Source organism: Artemia franciscana, unplaced genomic scaffold (assembly GCF_032884065.1).
Source record: "Artemia franciscana unplaced genomic scaffold, ASM3288406v1 Scaffold_979, whole genome shotgun sequence".
Taxonomy (NCBI): Eukaryota; Metazoa; Arthropoda; class Branchiopoda; order Anostraca; family Artemiidae; genus Artemia; species Artemia franciscana.
The window spans coordinates 145304-157335 of record NW_027069063.1 but is presented as its reverse complement, the minus strand read 5'-3'; the positions used below and the strand labels follow the sequence as shown (position 1 = coordinate 157335).

The window sequence follows — 12032 nt, the reverse complement described above, 5'->3', positions numbered from 1 at the left end:
AGGTACATAAGGGAAAGAAATGAAACTTTTCGGCAGATTTAATTTTGTACACTGTGAAACTCCAATAACCCTATTGTTATGTTTAATGCGTCCATTTTTTATTATTTTATCAATGTATTTAATAGGGTAACTATTACAAAATAGAATATCCGTCAAGTACAACATTATCAAGTACAAAATATAGACTCTGCAATATTATCATTTGCTAATTACGAAAGGCACTAGACATTGCAACTTCCTTTCAAATATCTTTCCTATATTTCGAAGTCCCCATAAACTTCTTTTCACGATACATTACTACCATTAAGATTGATCGAAATCAGAATTACGATTGGTGGTTCAAATTCAAATGACATACAATCCAGTTTTTTAAAGCACTTTTATTTTTTTTTGTCAATATGGGCCATGATTCAATGTGTAGTAGGTTGCAGCTATAGCTGCAGCCATGATTACTTTTACATTAGATGTTGACGAAGCCCTTGTGAAAATATCCGAAACAGAGATAAAATTGTGGAAATACCAGCTGCTGATGCTCGAAGATTTTTCAATCCTTCATCTTCATCCCCATAGTAAAAATCTTCTGACCTTTGAGAACGTTTGACAACTCTTCCAGATCTTGATGTGTTACCTAAAGCATAAAGAAATATAAACTTCAAATAACGTAGTTTCGGCAATTCCAACTATAGAGGAAGAAGACAAGAGGCAACAAAAAAATTTTTTTTTACAGGGCGTATCTTTGAGTACATACCAACACCTTGCATCCGTTTTGAGTGGAAATGCCATCTAGTTTTTTTTTCAACTCTTGTGTCAGGCATATCTGACAAATGTGACAAAGATTATCCCCTCCTCAACGTCCCGCTGTTTACGCTAAAGTTTTATTGTTTTAAAAAGTAGAACTGTGACAAAGAGTCAAACTTTAGCGTAAAGAGCGGGACGTTGAGGAGGGGACAGGCCCTTTCATATACGGAATAATTTCTTTTCGTTTTAAGTTTTAATGTCACTCCTTACTTTCAGTTGAAAAAACTTGTTTTTTTTCTCATTTCACGAAGGAGTGATTCTTGCCCTGCCCTACTAAGTTGAGGAATGATAAGAGCTTGCTACAGTAGTATGTTATTATCACTCCTCAACTTGATTGGACGGAAAAAAATAATTCTTCAATAAATTAAGAAGAAAATGGTGGAAAGTTCAGATACACCTTCTCGCACATTCATTTGCAAGACAAGGGGGCAAAGGGAGCATATATAAATTGCCAATACATTACGAGGCTTTGTCGTAGACTTCTTAAAAAGAAAGCACAGTTGGTACGCCTGAAACTTCCAATAGAAATTTTATAGTGATTTACACTATCCCCCCTAACCAACCGGTGAATAAAATATATGCAAAAAGTTCTTTCTCGGGACTTTTGGTATTTCAGAGAAGTTGCTTCAACGATGCACTGAAATTCAATTCCAAAACAAAAAAAAGATCCACGATTGGTAAATAATGATAAGAGAAAGGAAAAATCGAAAACACGAAAAGGGCGACGAATGAACGGTTATAATACCTTATATCGCAGATCAGGTCGTTTTCTGCGGTCGAAAGCCGATGCTGCATAATAAATTCAAGAAGACGTTACCTTGATTCCAATAATTCAGTCCTCAGATGCATGAACTGTATGAAGAACGACGAAAAGAATTGCGAAAAGTTACTCTACGTAGTTAGATGTACCGTGTCTACTTCAGGAAGCGAAATCTATTCTTCCACCGTCCCAAGAATAACCAACGAGGAACAGGTTTAAGTAAAATTAGCCTATAGAGAAAACGGAAGCTAACATAAATTTTCAAGAAGAACACTTGGGAAGTATGCAAAAGGCTACACATCCGAAGAAAGAAACAATCGAAAAAAAATAAAAAGTAGCGACGAAGGGTATGAATGAGTATCTTTCCAAATTTGATCTTCAGCGTGCTCTTGAGACCTTGAAAGGTGTGGCAGGGCTGATATTTTATATGCAGATTGTGGCCTATTAAAAGTTAATGTTCAATATCCTTAAAACAAACGAGGGGGTTTTCAACATGCGGTGTGAGACCAAAGGGAAGAGAAGGTTAAATGAAGTGGCCTCCATTGTTTTCAGTACCATTTCAATCGACACAACTTTTTTTTTAGATTTATGTGGAGGCTAGGACTGTAATCAATTTTTTCTCAAGGTTTGGCCCTTGGGCAGTGCAAACTCTTCAGCATGTTAAGTTTATCATCCATATTTATCACTCGCAATCTGCTTTTGATATTTCCTGCTTTTGATTTGATGGAGTCCCTCAAGGACATATTTTCTGGAGTCCCTCAAGGACAAATTTTTCTGAAGTCCCTCAAAATTGAGAATTATAATTGAGTACAGGAAGCCAATATGGACTTGTCTCAGTTAATGGGGCTACAATTAGTGGATAAGGAAAGAATTAAGGAGAGATAGGAAGAGCATTTTGAGAATGTTTTAAGCCAGATTATGGTTAGAGGGCAAACATCAGCAAAAGAGGAAAGTCATATGGTGGTCCCCTTATGGAAGGATTGTCAAAATGGTTGCTATCTAACTTGTTGAAATCATTGTTCACAGACACAGTGACTTTCTCTGGGGGAGATTTCCACATTGATCACATACTCCTTATGTCATCAATTCGTCGCCATTGTCAAATCAAAGCGGGAACCCTGAAGGACCAGAAGACAAAACAAGAGTATACAGAACAACTAAACGAAAGACTATCAAAGATCATGCAAGAAACACCTGACCTATTTAGTCCAACTGACATTGATCAGCATGTGACGGCTATATGTCACAGAGCCAAGCTCGTACTTAGTCATGAATCTGCCAGAGGCAAGCCACAGATTACCCAGGAGATCATTGAGAAGAGCAACAAGAAACGAACTCTCAGAAACAAACAAGATGAATAAAGCAAGGATAGATTAAAGCAACCCAAACGCAAAATCGAGATCAAAACCCGCTGGGCACTTAAAGACACACAGTAAACCCAGATCTTGGACTACTTCAGAAATTTTCAGCACAAAATAAATGAGGAACCACCCCTACCACCTTAAGGTCAGAGGTAGAAGCCACTGTGTAATCCCTCAAATCCAATAAAGCACCCAGGATAGACAATATACAAGCAGAATTGCTCAAAGTAGAATCTGGCATTGTCATTGATCTGCAGTATCAAATAGCAGCAGCTGTTTGGCATATTAAATACTACCCTGAGTTCTGGTCAACATCTGTCATACTCCCCTAACACTAGAAAGGATTCAAAAGCAATTGCAACCACTACAGACCCATATCACTTACTTGCCAGCCTTCTTAAATCCTCATGAAAATACTCCTAGACCACACAAGACATGTTACACCTGAGAATAAAGTTGGATTCCGTCAGAACAGATCCACTATAGATTAAATGTTTGTCATCAAACAAATCATGAAACAATATTTGGAATTTGGTAAAGAAGTATAATAGCTGTTCATCAACTTTAAGCAAGACTTTGACCTTATCTGGCGAAATGGTCTCTAGTATATCTTGGCTCACAAATGAATTCCCTTTGATATTATCAATATCCCAAGGAGGTTGTATGAGAAGGCAAGAAGCATGGCGCAGAATAGTGAAGGACTTAATGAGGAATCACTTTCTCATTATTCACTTGTCCATGATAACACAGGAATAATCTTGGGAAGATAGCTTTTGACCTACTTGCATATGCTGATGACATTAATCATCTGAAAACAAAAACAGAGGACCTCCAAGGCAGTGCAAACTATGTTGAAGATGCAGCTAGTTCCTTTAGAACGAAGAGAAACGCCAGCAAGACCAAAGTAATGAGAGTATTACGGCATGCAGAGACTGATCCCTCCCTCACAAAAGTCACTACTCAGGGCAAGGAAATCAAATGGGTTGCTGGGTACCTAGGAAGTTTGCTGGCATCCACAAATTGGTCAGTGCTTGTAATTGGAATCAATGAAATGAAAAGCTTTGATGGTCAGGACACGTTCAGCATATTTCCCCAGCCCAACTGTCTAAAATAGCCTTTGAAGGAAGAATAAATGCCTCTTGCCCAAGGGGATGACCTTGGAAATGACATTGAAAAAACATTGGAGATGACATTGGAAAAATAAATACCTCCCCTTGTAACTGAAGATGCAACTCTCAAGATTGCAAAGTATGGAGCAGAGACATGGACTCTAAAAGCCAATGACAAGCACTGATTGGCAGCATTTGAAACTAAATCGCTCCAAAAGCTCAGTGGCATCACTTACATTGACCAAGTATCAAATTAGAAACATGGATTCTAAAAGCCAATGACAAGCACTGATTGGCAGCATTTGAAACTAAATTGCTCCAAAAGCTCAGTGGCTTCACTTCCATTGACCAAGTATGAAATGAACTTTACTCTTTAAATTACCATCAAACCATCATGCAGACCATCAAACTCCACAAGCTTCGATGGTTAGGGCACGTTCAGCATATTTCCCCAGCCCAACTACCTAAAATAGCATTTGAAGGAAGAATAAATGCCTCTTCCCAAGGGAATGACCTCCCAAGCGCTGGAGGGAAAATTTTTCTGACCCCCCCTGTACTGCTAAGGACTGCAACAAAGAAAGGGGCATACCGAAAATAGTGTTATGGTGTCATTAGAGGAGAAGTCCCAAATGAGCCAACTGGGCTGAATGGGAGTTAAGTAAGTAAGTAAAGTCATTATTTGAGGGTTTTGAGATAGTTACACCATGGCACTAAATTTTTGTTGGAAACAAGTGAGGTTTCTAGCTCCAACTGGGCCAAGTACTATGAAGAGTGCTATAACCTCTATTAGCATAGAATATTTCTATGCTATCCCTTCATTTCTTGACTTTTTCCAATTGTTTTTTTTCAGTTTGTGTTTCTAAAGGGTATCTAAAAAGAATGCTGGATTTGAAAAGCCCATTATCTTTATTTGTTTACATTGTTTTTGCATAATAATTACCACTGTTCATGATTTGATTACCATTGATGATTGAGGTTATGTTTTGATACTGTGCTTTTGTTTTCTAGGTTAAAGTTCGTAATGTGAATGTGCAAATGTGTAGTAAATTTGGATTACAGCATATTCGAATTCATGTTCTTGTTTAGATACCCTTTAGTTAATAGGCTAATTAACCAACTGAGGCTTTTTTTTTTGTTCAGATTCATCTATTTTTTCTTCATATATACATCACATTGTAAATATACAAATATTTGGCAGAGAGACAAGCTCATTTTGCCAATTATGGTCTCTAGGGGTTAAGAATAGTAAAAAAGAAGTATTTACAAATATTTCATCACATTTTTTAATGAATATCTAAAGTCATAGATAAGAGGAGACCTCTTTGACAATGATTATAGGTCTTGGAGTTCATTTGAAACAAAGCAAAATTTTCTTTTACTCACAATAATACTTAATTTAGTAATAACTTGCTGAGAAAGTAAAAAAAAATATGACTTTTGGAAATGTATTTGACAACATGTATCTTTGCCTAAATTCAAAATATGACCTGTGCATAACAAGAAGTTGTGGGCTCAGAGTTACTGAGATTGAATTCTCAGTAACTCTGAAAACTCACAATGGTGAGTTTCGGAAAAAATTACACATCATTTAAATTAATTGACATCACTAATTGGTACAGGTAAATCAAACTTGAAATCTTATTTTGCAGGGAACTGTTGGGCTTTGATACCCTTGCACTGCTCGGTTTCCGAATGGCCCAAGGTCGTTGTAAAGCCCTTGTAAGCTCCAACTATTTTCAAATCCAACATAAATATATGTCCATTATTTATAATTATTAAAGAAATAGCTATTAATTCAATCATAAATGGCAATGTTTAATTTTGAGAGGCATTTAAAAAAAGCGTAGTTTATGGTTGTATCAATTTGCAACAGAAAAGTCCAAAATTTTCTTTTGCCAATCAGCTTGAAAGTTATAGGTAAGGGCGCATCCAGGATTTTATTCGGGAAGGGAGGGACTTACAATAAAAAACTGATCAAAAGTTTGTTTATATTCATTTTTGTTACATTTTTACAAGCTGGGCAAAAATTTCAGGAGGGTCAAACCCCCTAACCCCCACCCTGGATACAGCCTTGCTTACAGGGCATGCAGAAAGAGGCAAAGAAAGTCCAATGATTACACAACATGCCATGAAAAAAAAATCAGCAGAATTTATTTGTGACCTCTGAAATTTTGTTTTAAAGACTAAAAAGCAGAACTATTTTTATAAACAACCTAAACGTGCATTATTTACCAAGAAAGAAATGACAAAGAAGAAAGAGGAAAAAAATATAATAGACATAACATTAATTACTCACCATGCCACAGCAGACACCTCACCCAACAATATACAAAAAGAGATTTTTTTCCAACCAGCAATGGGACAACAAGAGGGGAATCAAGACCCAAAAATAATAATTCTTTTTTCTTATTTCTCACCAATTGTGGGTTTATTATGCCAAATGAACACATTAAACTTCTGTATTTAGCCTAGGGCTATATTTAGGGTATAATTGTTATGGTAACAGCCACTATGTATGAAAAGAGTTACAATTGGGGAAGTAAATGGTAAGCATAATACTCTTTTTCTATAAGAGTGTTTCCTTCAGAATAGCCCACAGATACCAATGTTACCTGACCTTTGAACTATTGAGACTTGTAATTTTGCTCAATTCAAATTTATCAGGTTTTAAATGATCTGTAAATCAAATTCTTTAAATGAGTTAAAAAAAGCTTGACATGACTTAAAAGTCTGCAAAAATAAACAGAATTCAACTTGCATAAGCTAGAAATAAAGGAAAAGAGATTGAAAACTCAATATTAAGGCAAAATATCTTTTAATAAAATTCTAACAGGTACAGACCTGTCATGTGTGCAGTCTTCTATGCCCTACAAATAGGAAAAGGGATATAAAAGTTTTCATTGCTACTCCAGAGCATATTTTTAGCCTTGAATTCATTCCTGAAAGAGTCTTTCATCTAGCTCACATAGGTTACTTTCCAAGATAGCAAGAAGCCTTTAAACTGAAATTTTATAAAAAAGAAACTAAAAATTGAACTAATGACTATTTTAATGATTTAAAAATTCAAACTGTGCATTAGAATCCAGCTAAAATCTGGATTCTAATGCACATTGCTAATAGACAATGAAATCATTCCTGGGGTTAGATCCCTTCTTCAAATTATTATTCCCACAGGACTTTGTTTGGTATAACCCTATGATTAGGTCTATTGGAAGGAAACATGTTAAGAAAAGAATTCTTACTTCAAAAGATGTAAAAAAAATATAGTTGACACATTTTAAAGATGCTTCTACTATATTTTGCCCTCAACTCCCTGTAATGTGCAAATATATAGCCCAAATTACATTTTTCTCATCTGTTTTTCTATTTTTGGAATTTTGAAGCACTGATTCAACTTATGGGGAATTGTTATTCATTGTTAGTAAGAGAGGATAGCTTGGATTTTGGTAAGAGAATGTAATTTTTGAAAGGTTAGGCTATCAGCTGGCCCCTACTCTTGCCCTATGCATGGATGTGTGAATGAGAATTTAATTCATTTTCTTGTCCAAGTGTGAAGAGCTGTCTGAGTTGAGGAATGAAAGTTATGGACAAGTGATTGGGAGTGAATGCTGGTTAACTGAGGTGGATGGCTGAGAGGAATGCATGTGTTAGTAAACAGGTGTGAAATTTTTTTGTTTAGGGATTAAACATGGGAACCATGTTTGAAGGGATAGCTAGTTATGGGTTTTAGGAATTGAATTTTATTATGGTTGGTGTTTGTTGGATATTAAATAAAAAAAACAAGTTTTTTCAACTGAAAGTAAGGAGTGACATCAAAACTTAAAACGCACAGAAATTACTTCGTATATGAAAGAGGCTGCTTCCTCATCAATGCCCCGCTGTTTACGCTAAAGTTTGACTCTTTCTCTCAATTCTTCTTTCTAAAACAGTAAAAAACTTTAGCGTAAAGAGCGGGGCGTTGATGAGGAAGCAGCCTCTTTCATATACGAAGTAATTTCTGTGCGTTTTAAGTTTTGATGTCACTCCTTACTTTCAGTTGAAAAAACTTGTTTTTTTTTATTTAATTTCTGAACGTTTTTGAATCAATGCATGTTTTGATTTTGGCTCTCCGCAGAGGAATAATCAAAACGAAATTTGCATATTTTTTTTTTGGCTCAATGGCTTTCTCATAATTTTGATCGAATGATTTTGAGAAAAAAAGAGCAGGGGATGAAGCCTAGTTGCCCCCCAATTTTTTGGCTAATTAAAAAGGCAACTAGAACTTTTAATTTTTTACGAATCTTTTTATTGGTAAAAGATTTACGTAACTTATAAATTAGCTTACGTAAAGAACTTTTGTATTCTCATGTTTTTATTACATATATGAGGGGATTCGCCCCATCGTCAGTACCTCGCTCTTTACACTAAAGCTTAAATTTTATCCCAATTCATTAAGAATGACCCCCTGAATCACAAAAGCCGTAGAATAAGTAGTTGAAATTACCGAAAATACTTTAGCATAAAGAGCAAGGTATTAGAAGGAGGTGAGCCCCTCATATGGGTAATAATTTCTGTTTGTTTTAAGTTTTATTGCTGTTCCTTACTTCCAGCTGGAAAAGCTTTTTCACTTTTATTTTTTAATTGTTTTTTTTTTTAAATAATGCTAGAAAATCCTGCTCTCCCTTCATGGAAATTTTCTTCTCCCATTACAAATTCTCAAAGGAAAGTTCCCCCAGCATATCCCCCTCTTCTCAACCCTCCCCCAAACCAAAAAAATCCTCCTGAAAACGCCTGTATACTTCCCAATAACCATTACTGCACAGGTCAAAGTTTGTAACTTGTTGCCCCTCCCATGGGGACTGTGGGGGAGTAACTCTTCCCCAAAGACATAGTTATAAGGTTTTTCGACTACGCTGAATAAAATGGCTATCTCAGAATTTTGATCCGTTGACTTTGGGAAAATAATTAGCGTGGGAGGGGGCCTAGGTGCCCTCCAGTTTTTTTGGTCACTTAAAAAGGGAGCTAGAACTTTTCATTTCCGTTAGAATAAGCCCTCTTGCAACATTCTAGGACAACTGGGTCAATACGATCACCCCTGGGGAAAAAAACAACAAAAAAACAAAAAAACAAATAAACACGCATCCGTGATCTGCCTTCTGGCAAAAAATGCAAAATTCCACATTTTTGTAGATAGGAGCTCGAAACTTCTACAGTAGGGTTCTCTGATACGCTGAATCTGATGGTGTGATTTTCGTTAAGATTCTATGACTTTTAGGGGGCGTTTCCCCCTATTTTCTAAAATAAGGCAAATTTTCTCAGGCTCGTAACTTTTGATGGGTAAGACTAAACTTGATGAAACTTATATATTTAAAATCAGCATTAAAACGCGATTCTTTTGATGTAGCTATTGGTATCAAAATTCCATTTTTTAGAGTTTTGGTTACTATTGAGCCGGGTCGCTCCTTACTACAGTTTGTTACCACGAACTGTTTGAAAATGTTGGACCTTGGTGTGTTTCTTTTTTTCCTTCTTTTTTATTTATACTATTTAAAGTTGTATTTTGTTCCTGAGCTTTGTTCATAGGCTGTATTTTGTTTTGTCATAGTGTGCAGGCTTTTTGCAATTAATCTTAACTCATATAATTTGACCTAGGCTATATATTTGAAAATTATGGGGGGGGGGCATTGGGATAAGGTTTATATTAACAGACTATTCAGGTAGCTAAGAAATAAACCTACCTCTAAAGTCAGAATTGTGTCCTGAATTCAAATTTAACATGCATTTGCATCAGAAACAAACTTCAACGCCACCCTATATATACCAATTCAGGGTAAATATTTCTACACCATGGGGAGGGGTAAAGTTCATTTCTGATACAAATGAGTGTTAAATTTGTATTAAGTGTAATTCCTACTATAGATGTAAGTTTAATGAATTTTACCAAACTTTACTTAATGTCAGAAATTAACTTTACCCCCACCCCTATATATACAAATTCAGGGTATATATTTGTAGATTAGGGGGGGGGGGTAAAGTTTATTTCTGACAAAAATGAAATCTAAATTTAGATTAAGGATGCAATTATGACTATAGAGATAAGTTTGAACTTTACACCCCCACCTTATTATGCAAATAAATACCCTGAACTGGTATATATAGGGGAGGGAGTAAAGTGAATTTCTGACACAAATGCATATTAAACTTGGATTAAAGATGCAATTCTGACTATAGAGGTAGGCCTAAGTTTATTTCTTAGCTAACTGAATAGTCTGTTAGTATAAACCTTAATTAGGGGTTGGGGATAAAAGTATAGTGGAAGTACTTTCAAAATGAGTTAGCTACTAGCTGACTTTTCTGCATATCAAGATGTACAAATGATTTTCTTTGCATATTTTCTTCTCAATAGCCCCAATTCTTGGCTTATAACCGTTTTGGTAAAATTCTAGTTAATTGACTTCTTGCTATCCTGGAAAGGGTTTAGGCTAGGAAAATGAAACTTTCAGGGATGGGTCTACAGGCTAAAGTATTTCCCAGGAAGGTATTTTAAAGTACCCACCTCTACTCCCTCTCCCTCTAGAGGGCCCTGAAATTTGCCTACATGACAGGTCTATACCTATTGAAATTTTTGACAAAACAACATTTTACCTTAATTTTCACTTACTAGTTGCCTTTTCTCTGCCTTTAGTTCTAAAAATGCAATTCCTGTTATTTGAGTAGAATTTTGAGCCATATCAGTGTTTTTTTTTTCAAAATTTAGGAAATGTATTTGCATATCTTTAAAACCTTATAAAATGGACATGAGCAAAGTTATAAAGCTGAATACAATTTTGTTGTACTTCAATTAAGCAGAAGATCTATTTTGCAAGGTTTCACTTTTATAACACACATATTTTTAAAGGTCATCAAAGGTCATGGCCTTCTAGAGGGAGAAAGAGTGGAGGTATTTGTTTCAAAATACCTTCCCAGGACATATTTTAGTCTGTAGATTCATCCCTGAAAGTTTCATTTCCCTAACCTAAATACTTTCTAAGATAGCAAGAAGTCAATAAGCTAGAATTTTACCACTTTTTCTTATGAAGTAGAGAAAATCAATTTTTTTTTATTTTCACTGTTTTTTCACCTAGGACAGCATTAGACTAGTAATATCAATTACCAGGACTCTCCATTTCGGATATCCTTGTTTTGACCAAATTGAAATTTCCGCCTTCCACCACACTTCCATACATTCATGCTGTATTTAGAAAACGAGAGCAGAAAATTATGAGATCATTTTTTAAGGCATTCTTAGGAATCCTTGCATTTTAGTTTAATCAAATTCCTCTGCAAGGTGTTTTCTCAAAAATCTAAACATTTTTAATAATGAATCATTCTTCATCTGTCAAACCTAGTTAAAACCAGTCTTAAATAATCAGAACTTGCTAATGGGGCAAATCTCTAATTTACTACACTCTTTAAAACGGCATCGATAATCAGGAATAAATTGGAGTTTTGGTTTATTTAAAATTATTTTTCCATTTGGTTAACCAAAGGAAGAGAATATATCATAGCGTAGATAATATTGGGGTTGAAATATAAATAATTTTCAAAGTCATGCTGGACAATAGCGGTGGTGTCAAAAATTTCGGAAAGTCACCATGCAAAATGTTTATACGTGCCGGGGCGTCACCGTCAAGATCTAAAGTTATGACGCACCTAAATGATTACAGTAAATTGCACTTGCTAGCGATAGGACGAATTGTTTAATCTAGCAGCTTCAGTGTTAGTAGTGAATTGACCAGGGCCGGATCCAGAATTTTTTTGAGGGAGGGTGGGTTGCGCATAATAGGTCGCTTTAATACACTTTACGAACAATGAAAAACCCGCAATTAAAAGGGAACATTGACAATCCTGTTTTGTAGGTAGGTAGTGGAAATAGTTGTAAATTTAATCTAAAATCTTTCGAGGGTTTAAGTTCTAGTAAATCAGTTGAAAATAAAATGGTATACAAATATTGATACAAAAAATAGTAAATTATAAAAATCACCC

The 12032-nt window shown here is 35.4% G+C and overlaps 1 protein-coding gene across 1 annotated transcript in view; it reads right to left on the bottom strand.

The window, feature by feature from the left end:
• LOC136043776 (uncharacterized) overlaps nucleotides 1-11233 on the bottom strand; it is a gene marked incomplete at its 3' end in the record, with an annotated part of 43729 nt that extends 32496 nt beyond the window's left edge. Inside the window, exons 1-2 of the mRNA XM_065728692.1 lie at nucleotides 11161-11233; nucleotides 521-628 (exon numbers count right to left, since the gene is read on the bottom strand). Of these exons, the coding sequence (XP_065584764.1) occupies nucleotides 521-628; nucleotides 11161-11233 (181 nt within the window). The remainder of the gene's footprint in view (nucleotides 1-520; nucleotides 629-11160) is intronic.
• Nucleotides 11234-12032: the final 799 nt, after the last annotated feature.